Source organism: Rattus norvegicus, chromosome 16, assembly GCF_021556685.1.
Source record: "Rattus norvegicus strain SHRSP/BbbUtx chromosome 16, alternate assembly SHRSP_T2T, whole genome shotgun sequence".
Classification (NCBI taxonomy): domain Eukaryota; kingdom Metazoa; phylum Chordata; class Mammalia; order Rodentia; family Muridae; genus Rattus; species Rattus norvegicus.
In genome coordinates this window covers 85866722-85891500 of record NC_141549.1, presented here as the reverse complement: position 1 = coordinate 85891500, position 24779 = coordinate 85866722, and the positions used below count along the sequence as shown (strand labels likewise).

At 51.5% G+C, this 24779-nt stretch overlaps 1 protein-coding gene across 8 annotated transcripts in view; it reads left to right on the top strand.

The window, feature by feature from the left end:
- Positions 1 to 8374: 8374 nt before the first annotated feature.
- The window catches only part of Arhgef7 (Rho guanine nucleotide exchange factor 7), a 111485-nt gene continuing 95080 nt past the window's right edge, over positions 8375 to 24779 (top strand). For 5 of the 8 annotated variants that reach the window (XM_087587330.1, XM_087587326.1, XM_087587324.1 and 2 more), the window contains exon 1: positions 8375 to 8943. In XM_087587330.1, the coding sequence (XP_087443456.1) occupies positions 8575 to 8943 (369 nt within the window). In that variant the 5' untranslated portion in view covers positions 8375 to 8574. 8 annotated transcript variants of the gene reach the window in all.

The following is a 24779-nucleotide window of genomic DNA, read 5'->3' as shown; positions in this document are numbered from 1 at the left end:
CCCTGTTTGGTACATCTTGACCTCATTAATGGCCACCAGACATAGCACAGGGTCATCTTATGGCCACTCCATCCATGCAGGAGGGCGCTGAGCTGATGGAGCAGAAAGGAGTGGGACTGTTTCAGACCACAGAGACTGGAACTGTGCTTCTTGGTGGTTGTTGTAAGTGCTGGGCCATAACCCAGATCTGCAGCTTGATGCTCACCCTAGGAAGACACAATGTGAAGGTACCAGGTACACCCAGATATGATCTTACCTGAACTCCCACTCCAGGACTTTGTGAAATAAAAACGTGTTGTTTAAGCTCCTCCATCTGTAGCATATCACCTACCCACCCACCAACCAACCCACTCACCAACCAACCAACCAGTCAACCAAACAAGCAAACAACCAACCAACCAGCCAATCAACCAACCAAGCAGTCAACCAACCAACCAGCCAACCAGCCAACCAACCAACCAACCAACCAACCAACCAGCCAGCCAGCCAGCCAACCAACCAGTCAACCAACCAACCAACCAACCAACCAACCAACCAACCAACCAGCCAATCAACCAACCAACCAACCAGCCAACCAACCAACCAGCCAACCAACCAGCCAGCCAACCAACCAACCAACCAACCAGTCAACCAACCAGCCAGCCAGCCAACCAACCAACCAACCAGTCAACCAACCAACCAACCAGCCAACCAACCAACCAGCCAGCCAACCAACCAACCAACCAGCCAACCAACCAACCAACCAGCCAACCAACCAACCAACCAACCAGTCAAACAAACAATCAACCAAACAACCAAACAACCAGCCAGCCAGCCAACCAACTAACCAACCAACAAACCAGTCAACTAACCAACCAACCAACCAACCAACCAACCAGTCAACCAACCAACCAACCAACCAGCCAGCCAGCCAACCAACCAATCAACCAGCCAACCAACCCACCAACCAACCCACCAACCAACCAACCAACCAACCAACCAATCAACCAGCCAACCAACCAACCAACCAACAAACCAGTCAACCAGCCAGCCAACCAACCAGTCAACCAACCAAACAACCAACCAACAAACCAGTCAACCAGCCAGCCAACCAACCAACCAACCAACCAACCAAACAACCAACCAACCAACCAACCAACCAGTCAACCAACCAATCAACAAACCAACCAACCAACCAAACAAACAAACAAACAACCAGTCAACAAACAACCAGCCAGCCAACCAACCAACCAACCAACCAACCAACCAGCCAACCAACCAGTCAACCAATCAGCCAACCAACCAATCAACCAACCAACCAAACAAACAAACAAACCAACCAGTCAACCAACCAACCAAACAAACAACCAGCCAACCAACCAAACAACCAACCAACCAGTCAACCAACCAACCAACCAACCAACCAGCCAGCCAGTCAACCAACCAAACAACCAGCCAACCAACCCACCAACCAACCCACCAACCAACCAACCAACCAACCAACCAACCAATCAACCAGCCAACCAACCAACCAACCAACAAACCAGTCAACCAGCCAGCCAACCAACCAGTCAACCAACCAAACAACCAACCAACAAACCAGTCAACCAGCCAGCCAACCAACCAACCAACCAACCAAACAACCAACCAACCAACCAACCAACCAGTCAACCAACCAATCAACAAACCAACCAACCAAACAAACAAACAAACAACCAGTCAACAAACAACCAGCCAGCCAACCAACCAACCAACCAACCAACCAGCCAACCAACCAGTCAACCAATCAGCCAACCAACCAATCAACCAACCAACCAACCAAACAAACAAACCAACCAGTCAACCAACCAACCAACCAAACAACCAGCCAACCAACCAAACAACCAACCAATCAACCAATCAACCAAACAACCAGCCAAACAACCAACCCAACACAAGTGGTAACCTACTATAGAAACATTTTCCAAGCTTTGCATCAGTTTTGCAAGGGTGCAGATTCGAACTTGACAGTGCACAGGAACAGGCGGGCTCTGTGCACCAAATCAGTAAGAGGCTGCTGTGCCATCAAGATCATCAGATCACCAACCTATGTAGAGAACTCAGGATGCAGAGCTTGGCCCCTGAAGCCTTCTCCCAGCACAGCTGCCCCCTTGGGTGGAGACGTTGTGATGTGTCCTCAGGAGAGGGGCTTCCGTTGGGCCAGCACTGGCTAGTATAAGATCTGTCTTCAGCAGACATCATATAGTGTCCCTTACTGGGGTCTCCAGAAGCTGAAGCCAGCCCTGGAATCCAAGTCCACATGTGAGTGAGCCTCCTCTTTCAGCTGCATACTGTCTTCCGGTTCTGTCAGAATGGTCTACTAACTGAGCCATTTGCTCTGCTCATTGGTGGGCTCTTCCTGTCATATGGAGATGAATTCCGAAGCCTCTGGGCATCAGAGATGCTCCAGTTCCCCTTCAGGAGGTCAACTCCCCCGAAGTTGCCTCAGAGGCAATTCTTAGAATCCTCTACAGGGTCAAGTCAAGGCCTCAGGTACATGACTACCCCCATCCCAGCTGAGTCACCTTCCTTGGTGTGCCCTGTTTCTGAGACAGCTAAGATACCTGTCATGGTACCCCATAGGAACCAGTTCTTGGGGTGGGTCCTACTGCCCACCCCTGGTTCAACAGAGCGAATCACCGACATGGAAGGAGGGACATACGGTGGACATGCAGACCCTTGGATGTAGGCCGTCTTGGCTCTCTGGGTTCCTGTTTGGTTGGGAGCTCAGTACAGATGAAGCTGGCAGAGACTCATGTGTAGCTTCCTGGTTTAGAAGGTGGGTCCCTAAGCAACATGGTGCTAATAGGAATTAGAGAGAGGGCGGCCTGTAGACTTAACAGGCGCTAACACCGAGGACGCAAGAGTGGAACAGCTGACCTTGCCCTGGTGCTTCAGTCTCGGGGTCCTGACCAGGTTCAGGGCTGGGATTCTGCATATTGAGGACAGGCTGTCCACCATTTCCTTGTACATCTTGGGTTTCAATGGATTCGGGAATGTATGGGTGGCCTTATTCTCCCTCAGCTTCTTACCTAGGCCGGAGGACCCTGAAGGCACAGAGGCCTTCTGGAAAGATTATCTGGGTTTCTGTACCAGGTTTTAGAATAGCAGGTAACAGGCTGGGGGTGTGCTTAGTCAGCTGAGCGTGTGCCGAGTACACACAGAGTCCCGAGTTCTAGCCCCAGCACTAGGTAAACCTGGTCTGGTGATTCATGCTTACAATCCCAACACGTGAGAGCAGGGAGAGTCTTGAACTATGTAGCAAGACCTTATCTTAAGCCAACACTCCCTGTTTCCTGTCTCTTCTTTGAATCGTGACCCCTGGTCCCTGAGCTGAGGGAGTTCCGCCCAGAGCTCTGTTCTGGACCGGTGAAGGTAGGGCAGGGCTCCCTCTACACACGCATTTGCTAATGCTGTCTAGACAGACTTGAAATTAAATTTAGTTCTTGGACAAGCCTAGGAAGCCGTGTTTCTTAACGGAGTGCTGGATCCTCCTTAAGTTATCAGTTCTAACGTCGAGTTCCAACCTTCCAAGCCTAATCATTAGCTGTAGCTTCTTTCGAGAATGTGCCAAAGAGACAGAACACGGCCATTTGAGCACGCTTCTCACTGTGAAATCATACATCTTCATACATCATCATACATCATCTTCCACAACAATGAGGATGCTTCTGCAGAGGAACTTCCCACGCAGGACCAACTTTACCTCCGAGGGCAGAGGATAGACATGGTCGTTGCATGAGGCCGGAGAGATGACTCGGCCGTTATGGGACATGGCTCTTCTTGTAGAAGACGGGAGTTCGGTTACCAGCAGCCATGTTAGGGAGCTCACAGTGCCTGGAATGGCAGCCTCCAGGGTACCAGAAAGGACTTAGAAACAAACCCAGTAGGCAGAGCATGGCCATAGAGTATAGCTCCAGGTTCTGTGGTGATGGAACAAGGCAACAGCCACATTGTGGAGTTGAGTGTACCCATAGAACAGATAACCTGGCTCACACACAACATACCACACACAGATAACACACCATGCCCACACATCCAATACCTCTACAAGCACATATCCTTTCAAGCACATATCCACCATACACCATACCACAGCTCCCCCATACACACCACGCATACAGCACCCACTGTACATACCTACCAACCTTCCCCCTCTCTCCTCCCCCGTTACATACGTTGTCCCTTACATACATTGTAAAAATTTGAGGAGAGCCACATCCTACATCTGGTTTCATTACTCGATTCCCACTTTTAGTTAAGAGGCTTGTATTGAAAATGCTCTCCGGTTGTGTGGGTGGTTATGGTTGAGCATCCCGGGTGTGGGGAACTATTCTTGATACATACTGTGAGTGCACAAGTGTTTCATGGACTTTTTTTTTTCTTCTTTGGGCACAGAGGTTTATGTAACGCACATTCGCTCGAACAGTGGACACGCATTCGTGTGCTCACGGTCCTGTTTTGGAAAGCGGTGTTTACAGGCTCAGTTGGCTCATCACGGGAGTGGCTAGCAGCCTCGAGTTCTGGGCTATTAAGAAGCGCATTCTTCTGCAGCTTGGCGGTGAAGGAGAGAGTCGGAGGGAAATTATAACTCCCTTTGGAAGCAGTGAGAAAGGAAGTGTTCTCTTATAGAACTCGTGGGACACAGTGAGGGTTCTCTCCAGAGGGAGTGGGAGCAGAAATGGGAGGGGAAAAGGGTGGAGTGTTAGTCTTGGAACAAGTGAGGTATCCTGAGGACCTGCAGGGGGCTGAGAGTTCAGCTTCCTGTCCAGGCAGGGCAGTTACCCAGGAGTCTGGTTGCTGGCAGGATCAGCGTGACTCCTGGGTTTCAGATAGAGGACCTCAGAGTCATTCTCTGTAGGTGTCGGGAGCTTCAGATTTGCATCTTGCCCCTCCCTCCAGTGTCTTCAGAGCTGGAGTAGGGTCAGCAGATGCTGTGCTATTAAACATTTTTGGGGGAGGTGTTGAGGAGAGATGTCCTTGCTGTGTCGGTAGCCAAGCTGCCTTTGAACTCCTGATCTTCTTGTCTCTTCCTCCCAAGTAAGTAGTAGGTAGGATTACAGGTTCATGTCCACAAGGGAAATACTTTTTGATTGGCAGGCGAGAGGCAAAAGCTGCGATGTCACTGATGAGAGGCCCATAACTGTGAGTAAGCGTCCTGCAGCAGGCATTGAAAAGCAAGCTGGGGATGTGGCTCACTTGGTAAAGCGTTTGCCTAGCATGCACAAAGCCCTGGGTTCAATTCTCAGCACCGCAGGAAACTGGGGATAGTGGCACACACCTGCGATTCCAGCACTAGAAAAACAGGCAGGAGGATAAGTTCGTGGTTGTTCTCAGCTTTATAGGGAGTTCTGGGGCAGCCTGGACTCCATGAGACCCCGTCTCAGTGAATGAATGAACAAATGAAGGACGGAAGGAAGCCAGGTGGCAGTGATGGTGGTGGTGCTTGACTACGGAGCAAGTTCTAGGACAGCCAGGACCACACAGAGAAACCCTGTCTCAGGGAACAAACAGAAAAGATGAAAGCAAGAGGGAATAAGGGCAGACACATGGGTCCCTCAGAGTCCTCGAGTCCAGGATGTTCCTCCGCAGCTCATGATGCTGAAACTAAGGCACAACAGGAGGAGGTGCGGTCTCACCTTGATCTCTCTGTTGGAACCACAACACAAGGGCCTCATGGGGACTCCCTGAGTCGCAGATGGTGATGGCTGGATTCCCAAAGGAGCCACCTTTCTGAAGGATTCCAGGTCAGAGCCTATAGAGCCAGACACATATCAGAGTGTCCTTAGGCACCATAGCCTTTTGAGGGCTGGTGGGAAGCTCGGTCCCTTCCTCCAGTGGAATGCCCCTGAGGTGGGGTGCTGGAGGCAACTCAGAGAAACTGATTTGGGGTTGGTATACCCCAACAAGCCATAACTCCCAGTACCCATGTGTGGGACTTTATTTGAGGGTCTCTATGTGTCATCAAGATGGAGTCATCCTGGATCAGAGGGGGCGGGATCTGGACAGATTCCCCCCTCACCTCTGTGAGGGACCAGCAACACAGATGCTCCCCCTCAGCGTTTTTTAGCCTCTGAACTACGATAGAACTCTTCCTGTTGTTGTTTTGAGCTACTCCGTTTCCTAAAGATTATGATAATCTCAGGAAATAGCCCAGGACCCACTGGGGTCACACCAACACCCAGGGGTTGATGGGCGGGTGAGGAGCAAAAGCTATGATATTACCGATGGCTGCTTATCACCGCAGCCACATCCTACCCTCCCATGTCCTTGTTTAGCCAGCATTGACGCTCTGTGAATCTGGACTGAGGCAGGCATGTCGGAGGGAACCCTGGGGAGCAGCCACACAAGAAAGGAGCCTGAAGCCACAACTCTCGTCAGCAGACTCCGTGCTGTGCTGTATCACGGACTGTGTTAGGGTTCTCCAAAGAAATGGAGCCACAGAGTATCTCACAGTAGTGAAGGGTCTTTGTCCAGGCTTACGTGTCCATAGCTAACAGTCATCAACCCGTCATCTGCCACCTGTCTGTCAATCATCTATTACCAGCCAATCAGCTGCTTGTCTAAGGAGAGAGTCATTATGGGGCACTGGCTCAGGTGTGTAGGGAAGGTGGCTAATCCATTCCCCCAGGTGGCTCAGGCTGGAGTGAGGGCTGCTGACGTTCCAGTTGGTGTTTCTCTACTCATGCAGGGGACATCTCCTCTCCTCGGTCTTGGGGCAGGGACTTAGCAAATGTAGAGGAAATTTGACCAAGTGCTCACCTTGGACACCAGAAGTGCTCAGTGAAGCACCTCAAAAACATTCAGTTGTGAGCAGTGCTACTCTCTAGGATCTCCTCCAGATCATGGTTTGAGATTAGCATGTACTCGGGTTAAGAGGAGGCAATCTGTAAGGCTATATCATTTAGCAGCATAGGGGCTTTTTACCAAAATGAGTGGGTGTAGTCAGTGGTCCACTCTGACCATTGGCTCCCAGCTTCCTGTCTGTTAAGTCGGCTTCGACCTGGCTTCCTTAGGGCCACTTGACGGTCAATATACGGAGCTATCTTTTGTACTGCATGTTAAGGCCCTACCTCGTTTAACAGGATTTAAAATTGGTAACGAGTTAATTTTCTTTTTTCTTTTTTTTAAAGACTTATTTATTTTATTTATATGTTAGTACACTGTAGTTCTCTTTAGACACTTCAGAAGAGAGCATCCTATTACAGATGGTTGTGAGCCACCATGTGGTTGCTGGGAATTGAACTCAGGACCTCTGGGAGAGCAGTCAGTGCTCTTAACCGCTGAGCCATCTCTCCAGCCCGAGAGCTAATTTTCAAATTCAGCACTAAGGAATGTTTCTTCGGGGTTGATCAGCTCTGGTTGACAGACTCAGGGTTGTTGTCTGTGTCATATGTAACGAGGAAAATGGACAAAAAGTGAGGCTTGGGTCTGTCGGTGGTAAAGACACCGAAATGACAACAGTGTTTGGTTAGGGCTGGCCAGCACTCCACTGAAGGCCGCTGCCATCACAGAGAAGCTGGCCCTCAACAAACATCACACCATTTTAATGCTTTGTTTGGGTCTGGAACAGAAACATAGTCACTTAGCCAGAAGATGCTATTAGGTGCAATCGATGGTGGTGATGGATGCACCTGGGAAAATACAGAGGAGAGGGTCGAACCTGCGATCCTTTTCTGACAGCATCGCCTGGCTTCTAGCCTTGTGAAGTTACAGGGTGAGTGCCTGGCTCAAGGGGAAAGGTCTCCTGGGACATTGCAAGCTCTATTTTAAACTATGGAGGAGTGCCAGCCAGCAGGGAAAGCATAGGGCCATGGGCTGGAGTAAATGGGAATCCATATCATATCGTTTGACGGTGAGCTCCCACCTACCCCCAGGCTCCTGTCACATCCTTTGCGCTGGAAGAGGATGCCCAAGTTCCGGGCCTAAGCGTGGCCAGCACGCTCTCCAGCAGACGCTGCTCCCCCTTTCCACGCACACCCACCCGAGGTTGCGGTGTGCTCTTGATCGCTGGACACGTCACCGTCAATTTCACGAGGAATCATGAAAGGCTTTTGGCTACCGAGGTCGCCCGCGTCCCCCGTCCCCGCTCCTCCCCGTACCCCCATCCCCACCCCCACCCCACCCCCACCCCGCCGTCAGTGGCCTTGCACCCAGCGGCGCAGCACCGCGTCCGCGTCCCCGACGCTCGCTCCTGCCAGAGTGAGACCCATCTGGTCACAGATCTAACGAGCATGTGCGTGCCATCCCCGCCGGCTGGCGAGGTGGCGAAGAGACGCCCGCGCCCCGCAGTCGGCGGGCAAGCTCAAGAGAGCATTCTGGGAAGCGCTTACTAATCGCGCGCCGCCCTACCCACAAAGGCGCGCAGCCCCGGGGCGCGCGGGCGGCGCAGGTGAGCGGGGGGCGCGCCAGCTGTCGTGCGCCCGGGCTGGCGCGGGGTGCGCGCGGGCGGCCGCCGCGTCTTTCTTCTCCGGTGATGTCATCGGGCGACGGCGGCCGCGGCCGGGGGGCGGCGGCGGGGGCGGTGCCGGGCGCCCGCAGGTTCCTGCGCCGCTAATGAAAAGGCACTTGACAGCGGGCCAGGGCGCGCGCGAGCCCGCGGAGCCGAGCGGGACCTGCTGGGCCGGCCGGGCCAATCGCCGGCGCGCGGCCGCCCATGGGCGCGGAGGCGGCGGGGGCGCGGGTGGCCGCGGCCCGGGCCGCTCCGAGGTGATCGCGCGCGGCGCCCCCTCTGTGCGCGCAGCCCGAGCCGCCGCAGCGATGAATTCTGCCGAGCAGACCGTTACGTGGCTCATCACCCTGGGCGTGCTGGAGTCGCCCAAGAAAACCATTTCGGACCCGGAGGTCTTCTTGCAGGCGTCGCTCAAGGACGGGGTGGTCCTATGCCGGCTGCTGGAGCGCTTGCTGCCCGGGACCATCGAGAAAGTAAGTGGCCATGGCGCGGTCTTCGGGTGGGTCCCCGGCCCGGGCGGGCGGCGGGCGGCGGGGCGCGCGGGAGCACCTGGCGCGCGCCGGCTCGGGGCCCGCGCGCCCTCCTTTGTGCGCGGACCCGGCGGCGCGCCAGGCGCGGGGACCGGCGGCGGGAGTTCGGGGCGCCATTGTGTGCGGGGATCCGGGAAGGGGACCCGCCCTGTGAGCACAGACAGCAGAGGGGGCCGCGGTGACGCTCGGGGCCGGCTCGGGGTCACGAGAAGGAGAGTTGGCTGTGCGGGCGGCGGTAGGGTTCTGCTCCACCCTAATGTGAAGTTGGGAGGTCGGCTTCGCCCCTCGCCAACACCGATCAGAAAACCTCATCTCTGTGCCGCGAAGCTTTCTGCGATGGCTTTGTTTGAACGGTTTTCGTCGCTGGCTTTGCAGTCTCACCCTTGCGTTGAATGGACCGGTGGCTGGGCATGTTTAAAGGATGCATCAAAAGCCAAGCGAGGGCCGAGCTATTAAATGACTTACCGCTTTCCCTATCAAGGGGATTCCTCACTCATTCAAGCCTGCAGAACAGCGCACACAGGGTATTAAAGCCCGGACTTTTTGGGGGATGGATCGGAATTTTCATCTTCAGTGCCTGCTATGTTTGGAGCAGTCTACTTGCTGCTGCAGGCTGGTGGCTCCCTGGCGCTGCAGTGTGAACCTTGACCGCAGCTCTGGGTGACCAAAGTTTGTTTTCATCTGCAAGCTCACAGAGCAGGCAGGGTCAGGGGTTGGGAGCGCTTCTAAGAACAGCCAGCTTTTATAGGTCAAAGTAAAAAAAAATACTAAAGTCCCGTGTCCAAGATTATGCCAATACACAGTTTACAAGAAAACTTGAGATCCTTAGTAACTTAAAAGATGTTGAATACAGAAATGGAAGTTCCCCATAATTAGGAAGAAGTAGCATTCCTTAATGGAGCGCGCGTGCGCGCACACACACACACACACACACGCACACACACGCACGCACGCGCACGCACGCACACATGCATATACACACACGCACACACATGCACACACACGCACAGACACACACACATATATGCACACGCACACACATGCACACGCACACACACGCATGCATGCACACACGCACACACGCATGCGCGCACGCACACACACAGACACACATGCACACGCCCAGGCCCTAGGCAGGACAATTTGTTAGTGTGTATTAAGTGACCTGAAAAAGCAGACATCGTAATTTTATTCATAAATTGGCATGCTGCAGTGTCAGTCAGAAAACATTTAACATGAGTTCTGCATGGGTACCACAGGTTTTAGGTATTTTCCTGAACATTATTATGAAAAGGACATGCATCTAAGAAGGACTAACTGATGTGGGAAAAGCTGTTTATCAATGAGGCAGATCACTGAGTTAAGATGGGAAGACTGAAGAGCAAGGGTCTGACTTTCCAGGCACCGAGAAAACCCGGCTGCTGTCATCTGGCTGTTGGTGCCCCTTGATAATAAAAGACAGATGTCTGAGTGAGATACATGCTAAGGTTCTCCAAAACAGGCTTAAAGAAAGCCCTGCTCCGTTTCCGAGGTGAAGCTGTAACAAGATTCCTGGGCCATGTCAACAGACATGTCCCCGTCACTCCGCACCGCACTTGCCGTGTTTGCAGCATTAATATGGTCGGGCAAACTTCAAGATTCATATTCTGTTTTAAATTCTAGGAAGGTTTCCTAAGGAAGCTGTAGTGGCTCTTTCATTTCTGACGAGAGAGAGAGACAGAGAGAGACAGAGAGACAGAGAGAGACAGAGAGAGAGACAGAGAGAGACAGAGAGAGACAGAGAGACAGAGAGACACAGAGAGACACAGAGAGAGACACAGAGACAGAGAGAGACAGAGACAGAGAGAAAGACAGAGAGAGACAGAGAGACAGAGAGAGACAGAGACACAGAGACAGAGACAGAGAGAAAGACAGAGAGAGACAGAGAGAGACAGACAGAGACAGACAGAGACAGATAGAGAGACACAGAGACAGAGACAGAGAGAGACACAGAGAGAAACACAGAGACAGAGAGAGACACAGAGAGACACAGAGAGACAGAGACAGAGAGAAAGACAGAGAGAGACAGAGAGAGACAGAGACACAGAGACAGAGACAGAGAGAAAGACAGAGAGAGACAAAGAGACAGAGAGACAGAAAGACAGAGAGAGACAAAGAGACAGAGAGACAGAGACACAGAGACAGAGACAGAGACAGAGACAGAGAGAGACAGAGAGATGAATAAAAGAGGTTAGCCTCCGGCAGCCAGACCGGTGGCCCCAAACACTCTGAGACTACAGCCGAGTGGGAATTTCTTGGGTTGGTGTTTTGTCTCCTTTTGTGAAGGCTGATGACCCCGTACAGATACTCCCTGGCTCTGGGGTGAGGGAGTAAAGTGTCTGAAGTACTGGACTCCATGAGCTTGCATCTGCCATGAAGTCATCTGCGTTTAGCAGTGCCTGTGTAATCACATTTGTCTCAAAGCACATGCGTGGGGCAGCTTTCGCTCGCAGGGCGGAATGCCAAGAGGAAGGGCCTCTCTCCTTAAAAAGGAGATGGAGCTGAACGTTGGTGTGGCACTCCAAGGGTCTTAGCTGGACCCATTGCTACTCGGACATGCTGACACCGGCAGATTGTGAGCAGTGTGGGACTTCCTTTTTGCAAGTTCATAAGTTTAAAATGAGGTTCAGGCCTGGGAACGCGTGCAGAATGAAGACTTTCCATGTGTCTTTTATTAAGAGCACGTCCTGTTCTGTTTCACAATGGGGTTGGCTAGCGGGGACGGGACATTCTTTAGGCTCCAGCTCAGGCAAAGAAAATGGTGGGTCAGGGTCCCTTTCCTGGAAGCCTCTGCGTTTCTTCTTCTCTTTGGAGATGGGGCGGGGGGAGAGCTCCAGACTGGCGGTAAGAGGCTGCTTGCTGCTGCCTGCCTTAGCTCTTGGTTGCAGGAAAGAGGAAAGCTGGGATTGGCAAGTCACCTCAACTCTGGGGATCAAGGTCTTGCTCTTTGATTGTTCTGGGGAGAACCAGACCCTGAGCTGGTCCCACATCCCGTTCCCTCCCTCTTCTGATCCCAATCCTGCCTTAGCTACCATGTCCCTGAGCCCCAGCAGCACCATCCTGGCAACACCCCCCCCCCCGCCCTTCAGACATTTCTGGGTTATCTTGTCAAAGGAGGCACACCCTAGATGCAGGGATTTTAGAGGAGAGAAAGCCACCAAGCATATGCTAAGATGCTCTTTTAATTCTGCTGTGAATGCAGTGTGCAAAGTTACTTAATTGCCATGAAAACCTCCAGGGAACTTTGTTCCTACTGTGTGACCCTGAGTGGGTTAGGGAAACTGTATGCAGGGCACATGGTGTTCTCTGTGGGAGATCTGGAGTCACCAGGATTTGAGAGTGTGTTTGAAATCAGGGGTCCCCCCCGGGATATGCATTTGTCTCATGGTCTGGAGGCCAGAAGTTTGTGATCAAGGTGTGGCGTGTGCTTCCTGCATGTGCTGGGGCACCTGCCCAGGCCTTCCTCACATGGCCAGAGATCTCTAGTTTCTGGAAACACAACTGCTTGATGAAGTTCTCTCTGTGGCCAAATCTGTTCTGTCCAGATCTACTCTAGGTACCCTACCCAGTATGAGGGCATCTCCTCAATTACATCCGGAATGACCATCACCAGATAAAACCACATTCTGTGGTCCTGGGGGCTGGGACCCCCCATGTATGAGGTAGAAAACCACAGTCTACCTCAATCAACCTGTGAAGAACTTTCTTACCTACTTCACATTGTGGGAGCTAACTTTTGGCATTTTTAATTACCTAAAACAGTTTTTAAATTTAGATATATGTTAATTATACCCTTTCCCTCTCCCCAGTCCTTCTAGATCCTCACCCCCAACTTTAAAACCTTTCTCCAAGAGCAAAACCCCAGCACAACAACTTCACCTTCCCCTCAAAAAACTAAGAAAACAAAATTAAACAATATCTCAAAGGCAGGGCAACCCCACAAACTGTAACCAAACAAAATAACGGGCTCCAGACAGTAAAACGGTAGAGTCTGTTATATGTTGGTCGGCTACTCCTGGACATGCGACCTGCCCTGAGAGGTTGATGTACCTGGTGTCACTCCATTGGAGAGAACTGACTTCCCCTTTCCTAGCAGCTCAGTTGTTAACCTTTACTCCAGCGGCTAGGCTTTTATTTTTTTAAATTTATTATTTGTATCTGTTTTTTCCTTGAGCTTTCATGTGAGATTTTACTTTTTTAAAAGATTTATTTATTTTATGTTTGTAAATACACTGTCGCTGTCTTCAGCCACACCAAAAGAGGGCATCAGATCCCATTACAGACGGTTGTGAGCCACCATGTGGTTGCTGGGAATTGAACTCAGGACCTCTGGAAGAGCAGTCAGCGCTCTTAACTGCTGAGCCATCTCTCCAGCTCTGGCTAGGTTTTCATTAATTAATTAGCCTTTACCCTACTTGCTAGGCTTTCATCCATTCATTAATTCATTCCCTTAAAATATAGACTAAAATTAGATAAAGCAAAAGCTGCCACATCAAAGTTGGAGAAGACAAATCAACAGAAGGAAAAGAGTCCCGTGCCAGAGACCTGCCCATCCCAGCACCCCGGAGCCCCATGAAGATGACAGGAAAAGCTATAATACAGAAGCAGAGGAGGGACCTGGTGTAGGCTGGCATGGGCCCCACGCATGCAGCGCCAGTATTGAGTTCATTTGAGCTTTGCTTATGTTGACCTAGAGGACTGTGTTTTCTTGGTGTCCTCCATTCCTGTCTTCCCCATGTCTTCGCCATCTTCTTCTGCAGGGTTCCCTGAGCCCTGAGAGGGAGAGGGATTGGATGGAGACATTCCAGCTACCGAGAGATGAGTGTTCCAGAGTCCTTGCATCATGGCAGGATGAGGTGCTCTCTCTTCATTCCCTTCTGCTGCAGGAGGAAGCTTCTCTAGCGTTGGTTCAACAAGAAATCCGATCTATGGATACGACAAAAGTATCGCCAGGCGTCATTTTATCAATGGCTACATTTCCCCCCTCTTTGTTTAGACCAGTAGTGTTTGGTTTTTACCCTAGGCCCCTGGGCCGTCTAGTCTCAGGTTCTTGGTCACCCAAGCAGTTTGAGCTCCATCTCCTGGCGTGGGCCTTAAATCAGATCAGACGTTGGTTGGTTACACACACAAGCTTTGTGGCGCCAGCATTGCCCTAGCCCATCTTGCAGGGTACCGTTGTAAGGGGCGTGTTCATGGCTGGTTCGTTCACATATCTCTTTGGTACCAGAGACTCTGGAACTTAGGGGTGAAGGCTTTATGTAGGCACCAGGCTCGACATCTGAAATAGCAGGTTTTCCTTAAGGGTCTAGAACAAGAGGAGGCACCGCTAAATGGAAGAACAGTATGAGGCAGAAAGACAGGTTTTGTTGGGCGAGATGGACATCTGGCCTGACCTTCCCGACACGTGACTTGGACTGTGTGTGCTTCCTGTTCCTACAGCAGCCAGGAACCCTCTCAAAGGCCTGCTCTTTCGTTTGATGCAAGATTTGCTTTTGGGTCAGCCTTGGGAGCTGGTAGGAAGAGATAGGCTATCTCCCTTGGGCTAGGAAGAGAAAGTCTCTGTGGTATGTGAGCAGACAATAGAAATGGCCACTCAAGAGTGGCACTCCCTCTGGGCATGGTCACCGAGCAAGCACATGCTCAGTGGTGGCTGTGGTGACATTATTAATGACTTGATCACTCAGAGCAGGTTGTGTAGAACGGAGAACATGGGCGCTCTCATGGAGATGGGGAGCACGGTGACTCTCATGGAGATGGGGAGCACGGTGGCTCTCATGGAGCCGGGAAGCATGGTCGCTCTCACGAAGACAAGGAGCACGGTGACTCTCATGAAGTCACGTCAGTTGACTGGCTGTTCGTTCGGGGAAAGTTAGGAAACAGACTTCATCCAGACCATCATTAATGAGAGCTCAGCCACAAGTTGGCCTGGAGTAGAGTCTTGCATGCTGAACTTTGCAATAGCTCACACTGTTTCCTTTAACAGCACGTGACTTCAGGGTGCTGCCTTAGCCCAGAACCAGCAAACATAGCAGGTGGTTTTGGGTTTCAGGCCTGGGGATGAGTGAACTGGAACTGCCCTGTTCTACCAAAAAAAAAAAAAAAAAAAATCACACCAAACCAAAACACTTAAATTCAGTTTAACTCTGGAACTCTGGAGAGATTTCCTGACTGAAAACAAAGAAGTGTTTGTATTGGCATGTGCTGTGCACACCCACCTACATGTGAATGGGCAGCCGCACATGCATGTGCACATACGCAAAGCTATATGCACACTTGCTGGTGTGCATGTGCATGTATATACACACAGATGCACACAAGGATGTTCACACATAGGTCCACACAGAAGCACGCACACACACAGAATACATGCATAAAGGTATATGTATGCGCACTAGCACACCAAGCACACCCACGTGGGATGCATACATGCATGTGCAAACTCAGTACACACAGCAGCGCACATAAATGTACATGTACAAAGGTGTGTGTGTTTCACTGGACGTGTGTATGTTCGTGTAGGTGCACACACACATGTGCACATGAGTGTGCAGGTGAGCTTGCTGCAGCACACACATGTACATATGCACATACGCATAAAGGTGCATGCATGCTCACTAGGTGTGAACACTCATGTGGACACATGTGGACACACAGCCAGCTTGGGACAAGCGAGTGGGAATCATGGCTACTGGTGCCCCCAGGGGTGTCGCTGAGAGAGCTCTGAGCCTGGGTCCCTCGTGTGCTGTCCTGGTAGGATCCTTCCTTCCATCATCAGGAATGACCAGAGCTTTCCTGCTGTACTCTGTCTGCAAGAACTGCTTAACTTTCGTTACGGCTAAGAAAGCACCTGCCCATAATCGCAGTGTCTCGTTTACTTCCTCAGTGCACCTTTGAGAGGGCTCACTTTGTAGAAGGGGACACTGGCATGGCAGGCATCTTCCCCCGGGTCACCCAGCTTCAAAGAAGAAGGGAGAGTCTGCCCGGTCTCAGGGGAGATCAATAGTCACGGCCTTCAGGAACTTGCAACCCAGATTGGAACACCATAGAGTGCCTTGGGTCTGACCTAAGAATTAGGTCCTGTGGCACTGTCCCGTTCAGGTGAGGTCAGGGGAGGGAAGGGCAACACTGTAGGCCTACAGAAGGACCGTGGCAGCAGTGGCCAGCGTCATGGCTTCTCGTGCAGTTTGCACGCAGCCCTAGCCTGATGGTAGGGGTGCCCTGCTGGGTACATCCTTTGGCTGTGTCTCCTCGGCAGCAGGCCTGTGTCAGTCCTCTCAGGCTCCCCTTCCCATGGACTCCAGGAGGGTGGGCTCTGCAGTGACTCTGTAGTCTGAGTCTTGCTGTGAAGCTTGCACATCGTGTCAGCGGCTCTTGAGTCTCTGCACCACCACGAGTGTACACATGGGTGTGAGCAACCGAGGGGAGGCTGGAGTGGCGTGAGGGTGAGCAGTTTATTTGCTCACACATAACTGGTCCCTGTGCGATGCAGTGTGGGGCTGGGCAGGGCTGTGTGTCCTTCGTCACTTTTAGCTTCTGAACCAGGATTCCATGGAAGATTGCTGGAGGGGAGGGCTCACTGTCGCTCTGTGTATGCAACTCTGCCACATGGAAGCCAGATACTGCCGCTCCCCGGGTCTCTTGTCCCTTCCTGGAGATCTGTAAGGTCTGTTCTTGTAGGTCTTCCAGGGCCAGGGAGACTTGGATTCATGCTGTAGTTCTTGGGCTGCATGACTTTAGGTCCTCTGTCCGCCTTTACTGTGTGTCAGTTTGCACAGCCCTTATGGGCAGGAGTGGCCTTTGGGGCCAGCAGAGTGTCCCCAGGGCTAGTGAGAAGACATGCTGGGTGTTGAGAAACTGCTGTTCTGTCCCTGAAGCTAGAATCTAGGGTGTAACCACAGAACCACCCAAATCCAGAAACAATGCTTTATTCTCTTAAGGGTCGGATTCTGGTAACTTTATCTTTTGGAGGATGGGGGTTGCCTCCCTGCCTTTCCTGGATAGACCACTGTCATTTTGGGGAAGGGCACAAGATTCAACTCTAGGCCCCTGTGCAGCTGCTGCTGGATGCCCAGCTGCTGCAGTTCAGGCTTCCCGGATCGAGCTTCACGCAGGCTAAAGGCCATAAGTCATGGTTGGAAGGAAGGCAGGCAGCTCTGTCTGTGCCACAGAGAGAGGGCTCTGGGCTGCTGTGGCTTCCTGCTGTCCTCCCTCACTGCCAGTCAGCTTAAGAAACTGTGTTCTCAGCCTCTGCCCTAAGCTGTGGCCTCCCCAGCCGGGCTGATGCTGCTAACCCACTGTGCTGCAGTCCCACAGCCAGGGCAGTGAGGTGTTCACACAGGACATCGACAGAACCCCTCCCAAATGGACTGGCTCAGTTAATCTGGGTGGGGGAGTGGCTCAGTGGGTAACGTGCTTGCCGTGCCCAAAGGGTTCTGATCTGCAAGCCCTACAGTGAAAACTGGGCACGGTGGCACTTACTTGTAATCCAAGGTCTGGATGGGGGCTGGAGACCAGAGGATACCTGGAGGGGCCTTAGCTCAATCAGTGAGTTCCACAGTCAATGAGAAACCCTATCCCAAAAAATAGTGATTGAGGAAGACACCCAATGTTGACCTCTGACTGACCTCCACATACCTGTGTGTGCCTGTACACACACATACACACACACACACACACACACACACACACACACACACACACACGGAGGGAGGGAGGGAGAGAGAGGGGGAGAGAGAGAGAGAGAGAGAGAGAGAGAGAGAGAGAGAGAGAGAGAGAGAGAGAGAGAATTATTCAAACATAATGTGTTTGTCAGGCTTCTATTACAGGCATGCTAGCAACAGAGGACCGCCTCTTCGAGGACATCATGGGCGACCTGCTTCGGTCTTAGGTGTGGAGTGTTTGAGCCCACTGTGTCAAGGATGCAGAAGTCATGCAGCCCAGATGTCTCCTTACACAGTCAGGCTAACTGAGGGTAGGCAGAGAGAACTGTGTACATTGGGAAAATTTCAGTTTCAGGAGAACTGCTCTCACACTGGAGTCTTAAGTAAATGGCGCCCACAGGACTGTGCTATAAGTCGCTCTCGTGTAAAGATCTGGGAGGACGTTAGCTCAGGACGCCAAGCAAGGATGGGTGTGGGGGATTCAGGAAATGACCCCAAGTCTCCGGCCTCTCTACCACCGCAGCTTTTCTTTTTAGTTACTTGTTTTTATTGAAAATAGATTCTCCTCTCATACAACACATCCCAACCACAGTTTTGCCTCTTTCCCCGTTCCCCCAGATCCACCTGCCCCACCTCTGTTTCCTCTTCAGAAAAGAACAGGCCTCCCAGAGACAACAACCAAACAGGACAAAACCAGATACAGTGAGACAAAGCAAAAGCCTCCTGTGGAAACTGGACAAGGGAGCCCAACAGGAGAAAAGAGTCCCGAGAGCAGGAGAAGAGAGAAACTCCCACTCCTGTCGTCAGGAGTTCCAGACTTTTTAAGCCAAGACGACTTTACTTAGGTCAAGAGGTGAAACCGACTTCTTCATCTGAACATGAGTCCGTCTAGATGGGGCCTGGCCTGTGGGAGGGCAGTAACATCTGCTGCTGGCTCTTTGCTTGGTTGTCTTAGGTCTGTGCTCCTCTGCTCCCCAGAGACTCTGGCCCACCGAGAAGACGAGCACAGGACAGTGGCTGGGGGCTGGGGGTCACATGGAGAAGAGCCCAGTGGTCCTCATCTGGGCCATCCCAGGCTGATCAGTCAGAGCCGGAACACACCTGCATGTGTGTAAGGCTGTGAAGACTATGAGCTGCAGGCCAGGGAAGTGGCTCAGTTGGGCGATGGACTGCCCTAGCCCTGGGGTCCATCCTTAGCACCCCATGAAACTAGGTGTGGAGTGTAGACCTGTGGTGTCCGCAGGAGGAAGGCGGAAGCAGGATGCTCAGAAATGCAAGGTCATTCTCAGCCACACAGCAAGCGTGAAGCCTGCTTAAGCTGCAGCAACTCCTTTCTTAAAAAACAAAAAGTTAATAAACATTTAAAAATAAAAAAGCTCTTTGGTTAGGAGTACAGGTTTTCAGAAAATGCCGGTTGCTTTTTTTTGGACACATGGCTAAAGAGTGACTTCGTCGGTTACTTGGAGTAAGGACGTCACAGTGATTGTGACAGAAAAGGAAGGGATTGGGAAACAGGCTTTAGGTCTGATCGCCTGTGCTGCAGGCTCACAGGAGGAGGGAGACACTCAGGACACTTCATCCCCGCTGCCCTGATTTCTCCTGAGCCATCTCCCGGTGGTGTTGAAGAGCTTGCTTTACTTAAGATCTGTGATGTATAATTAATCTCAGGAAACACCAGTGTGGGTCACAGGCTTTTCCCACACAGAAACATGCTTTCCGGGTACAGTGATTTGAAAACAAGCATATGGCCACAGGGATAGACTCGTGTCAAAGGGTGGACTTCTAGGCCATGTCACAGATGCCACATTGCTCCTGGACAGGAGAATGGGATTAGCGTCCTCAGACACTATCAGCTGCTGACAAGTACACGGGCGAACTTATCCATGGACTTAGCCTCGTGGAGGAAGCTCTCCCAGGAGTGACCACAGCTTCATCATGTGAGGTTATACTTGGGGAGATATTGAGGTGCCCAACACACAGGATGGTCTCCTGCGGTCTGAGGGGGCTTCGGTTTGAGGAGACTAGAATAAGCGAACTTACTTACACCAAGGGAGGGAACAAGGGTGAGAAAGACCAGAATGGCTTCATGAAGTTAGCTTGTGGGCCAGCGAGACCCAGACGTTGAGAGGTTCTTGGCACCTGGGAGGTCTTGGACGCCTGCTCCCTGACTGTCATCGTGTCGTGAATATATTGAGTCCCAGCATAAATGATATGGATTTCATTTGGAGACTACGATGAGAAAAAGAGGAAGAAAGTCAGAAGGCCTGTGAACATTCAAAAAAGCCCGCCCACCATGAAATAACAAAACAAATGACTCAAAACCAAATGAAAAAGACTATTAAAAGACGCATGGAAAGAGAAACACCAAGCAGAGGAATGACGAGAAGATCCCACAGGGAGCAGTCCCTGCCTATCTGCTGGACAGAGAGCAAAAGTACTTTCCAACAGGATTAAGAAGAAATGAGAAGAGAAGGCGGGAAAATGGAGGTCCCTCTACCCAAAGTTCATGCCCAGGGAGAAACAGAAGTATTGAAAGTTATTAAAACAGGAAAAAGAGAGAAGAAGGCTTGGAAGAGGACAGTTACTAAAGTCTGCCCTGTTGGTGATGGTTTGACACGGAAACCACCTAAATACGAAAGGTTCATTAGGCCAGTGGGCCTGCATTTCCAAAGAAGCCCGTGTCACACACCCTGAGCTGAAGGCCACCTTTTGCGTGGTGTGAACAAGAGTCCGTTGTCCCCATCATATACAACTCTGGGCGTGATGACCAAAGGCGCAGGGACTAAGGGAATGTGAGTTGGGCCTCGTGACACAGGAGGAAGGGTGGTTTGGGGAAAGTGTGCCCAAGTTACCACAACAGGTGCATAAATGCGGTCTTGCTGGCATGGCAGTGACTTCATACATGTCACTCCGGTCACTACCAAAGAGTACACGGGAAAACACCATCGCCATGATCTTTCTGAACCCCCGCGCGGCCTTACCCCGTGTGCAGTCATAGAGAAGTATTTATTAGATTGCCCTTAAAAAAAAAAAAGAGCAGAAAGGAAATCATGGAATATAAAAGTCCTACAGAAGAACAAGTCCTAGAGAAGCTGCACCTGATGGAGAACAAAGGAGAGAAGACACAGCCAGCGGCGTGGGCAGAGCCCACTGGTAAGAGGGCTCATGGTGGGCGTTGCTTCAGGAGGGAAGCTGTGCCAGTAGGTACTGCTCCTTTGCCAGTAAATTCCACAGCTTAGACAAAGTGCACAAGGCCCCTGGAAAGCACGAACGTCCCAAGCTTACTCGAGAGGAAGCCAATGACCCAAATAGTCCTACATTTTGTCTGGAAATCAGGTTTGGAGAGGAAAACACCTCCCATAAAGAAAATTCCGGGTGAGATAATGTCCCTGGATGATTTACCGAGTGTTTTGGGGGAAAACAAAGCCAGTTTTTCTTCATAAAGTCTTCCAAAACTTCCAGGTAAAGAATATTTCCTGCATTATCCTAAGCAGTGAACCTCACCCTAAGGACAAACTTGACAAAGATATCGTAAGGATAGATATCATCAACCTATGACCTTCATAAACTTAAGGGTAAAGCTTAAAAAAATGAATCTAGTGGGGGCCGGTGCAGTGGTTAGGAGCACTGGAGAGCTGGTGCAGTGGTTAGGAGCGCTGGAGAGCTGGTGCAGTGGTTAGGAGCACTGGAGAGCTGGTGCAGTGGTTAGGAGCGCTGGAGAGCTGGTGCAGTGGTTAGGAGCGCTGGAGAGCTGGTGCAGTGGTTAGGAGCGCTGGAGAGCTGGTGCAGTGGTTAGGAGCGCTGGAGAGCTGGTGCAGTGGTTAGGAGCGCTGGAGAGCTGGTGCAGTGGTTAGGAGCGCTGGAGAGCTGGTGCAGTGGTTAGGAGCACTGGAGAGCTGGTGCAGTGGTTAGGAGCACTGGAGAGATGGCGCAGTGGTTAGGAGCACTGGAGAGATAGCGCAGTGGTTAGGAGCACTGGAGAGCTGGTGCAGTGGTTAGGAGCACTGGTTATAATGTAGCCCCAGGAGTCCGGTGCTTTCTTCTAACCCCTGTAGGCATTGGATGCACATGGTACACACACATGCAGGCAAAACACCATGTTCATTAAAAAAAAAAAAAGCCTCTAAGCATTATGTATGTTCATTACCACGAGGGACCAGTCTTGGGAATCATGTTCCACAGCTGGAAACCCATCAATATAATTGACCATGTTAATAATCTACAAAAGAAAAACCACAGGATTATGTCCATAGATGCAGAAAAGCATCCAGAGTCATCCATCATCCATTTCTGAGACAACCTGCTGGCTACTCGGGTGAGGAAGAGAGGTGACCTGGCCTGCAGAAGGGGCTGCTGTGGGATCCACAGCCACTGGTGTAATCAGGGGATGAGCTGCTTCCCCCCTGCTTAACCCTGCCATGATGTCTGAGAAGGAAAGAGGCCTCAGTGCCCATCTGGAAAGGAGGTAAGGTTTCCTTTCTACATAGACACCACACCACGTAGTTGCCTGTATAGAAAGTTGGATGTGTACCATAAAACAGCCAGAAGAACCAACAAGGGAGTTTAGCAGGACGTATACACAAAACACAATTGTATTCCTGCAAAATGTATTCAGCAAAAAACGGTTTGAATCTGAAATAAAAAGTGTCAGTTGCCATCCACAGCGAAAGGACAAGGAAAACCAAAGTTGGAGTCGGGGAGAACCTTACCGATAAACCCGAGAAGGCAAAGATCTGTCTTCATCGATACTGCCTGTCTTAGTGAAGAGAAACCATGACCAATGCAACTCTTATAAGGACAACATTTAATTGGGGCTGGCTCACAGGTTCAGAGGTTCAGTCCATTATCATCAAGGCAGGAGCATGGCAGCGTCCAGGCAGGCATGGTGCAGGAGGAGCTGAGAGTTCTACATCTTCCTTTGAAGGAAGCCAGGAACAGACTGAGCATCCTCAGGCAGCCAGGAGGAGGGTCTCCAAGCCCACCCCACAGTGACACACTCCCTCCAATAAGGCCACACCTTCTAACAGTGCCACTCCTGGGCCAAGCATATGCAAACCATCACACTGCCCATGGATGTCACAATGAGTGGCACGGGACAGTATCCATCACCCGCTTCTGTAGGGGGAATGGGACTTTGGCTCACCACTCTGGCTGTTCTGTACGTTTGAGTCTCCTTGGGAATGCAGAAGACGTGCATAGTTTTAAAGGCCAAGGTGACTACCGTACTTGCATTATGTTGGGGGTGGGGAGTTGAGGCAGAGAGGCTCCCCGTTCATTTGTGTCTTTCTCACGAAATCTTGTGTGAGTGTTTACTATGTTCCAAGAGCCGTGGGGGCGGGGTGTGTGTGTGAATAACTGAAGAAACGGTGTGAGCTGGCTGTTCTAGGAAGGAGCTATGTGCTCGGACCGCAGGAGGCAGATTTCCAAGTATGCACAGGAGCAGGACCCGGCTGACCCTTGGCAGATGGGACCGAGGTGTGGCTTAGGGAAGGCTGCAGCCTCACAATGAGCCCTGGCAGATGGTGGCTATGTGGAGCAGGGGACACATGCACTAGATAGAGGCCCTGGTTGGCCCAGGGTGACCTGGTTCTCTAGACCTGTGTCGGATGGTCCAGGCCTGAAACAGAGTGTTCTCTGAGGGATAGAGAGGGAAGACAGCAGAGGGCCTGCTGGGCCAGGCGTTCTCAAGGCTTCGAATCACGATTGGCTAAGTGTTTAGACAGCAGTACTCCTATCATAGGGTAGAAAACAGAGGAGGGGCAGGGTGAGAGGGCAACAAGAGAAGACGGTAGTGGCCTTGATGCAGGCTACCTGGGAAAGGCCTTTCCAGTCCCTATTGATCTGTGGAAGCTCAGCAGGACCAGCCACGAGAGCCCTGGCTGCTCCGTGGGGTCATGAGTGTGATATGGGGCATTTGGTAGCAGTGTCTGCAGAGCTGTGGCATCGGGGACGGGGGCAATGGCCAGTTATAAGTCTGGGAGTGACAGTTTAGAGACAAGGCTTGGAGCTGTAGGCAGATGAGATTTCACAGGGGCCATTATACACTGCAGGTGTGGGAAGGCCCAAGGCCACGACAGAAATGAATGACGGCCAGAGAGTACCTAGGAGACCAGGAGACCAAGGACCGTGCCCAGGGCAGTCAGGCAAAGGCCAATGGCTGGAAGGTGGAGGGCAACAGAGCCGAATGCTGCTGGGAGGTTGAGGCGTGTCACCGAAAGACTCATCACCATGAGGGAAGGGTGCCCCACCTGTGTTCACTCAATGTCCTCAGGCTCAGTCAGACTGGCTAGGGCCGCACTTATCTTGGTGACCTTGGCAAAGGCCCTGTGTTGAGGAGATGGGTTGAAGGAGAGAGCCTGGAGCTAGCAGGGCATGGCGGGCGGAAATGGAGGTGCAAGAGTATGTTGGTCTCACTGAGCAAGAGTTCAAATATCTGAATGCCTGCAGAAAGCAGGTGCGGGAACTTACAGCATTTGTGGCGGACTCAACTGGAAGCCCCGCCTTCATAAACCGTGTAGGGAATTCGTCAGCAGGAGTGGACCCTCGGGTACGTTTTTCTCCAGGTAGGTGCTCTACCAAACTGTACTCTGCCCCAGCAGCTCCAGGGACATATGCCTAGGGTATGTTTCTTTTGTGTCCCATCTTTTAAAGTCTGTCCCTTTTTCTTCACAGTGAAGAGTCCTTGGGTTAAGTCCAGCATGTGCTGTGCTGATTGTAAACAGTTATGCCCTGAGAACTTCCAAGATGGTCACCTTCAGCTCACGAATATACCCGTGCTGTGTCATTAGGCAGTGGGTGGCTTTTAAGGGAAGACTGACCCTGCTCTAAAAACGCTGTCTGCAGTGTGTGTCTTGTAGTCGACACGTCAGAGTCTGGGTCTGGGAGACGTCAAGCATTTCATGGATGCCAGTGTAGAGTTTCTGTCAAGCTCATGTTGAAGGTGAAGGTCATTTGTTACAATTCCATCTCTCCGTGGACCCCTGGGCTTTGTTTCTTTCTCCACGTAGTAAGGGCTCACAGCGTGTCACATAACCATGGCAACCAGGGAGGGGAGCAAACCAACAAGTTGTTTTGTCGGAT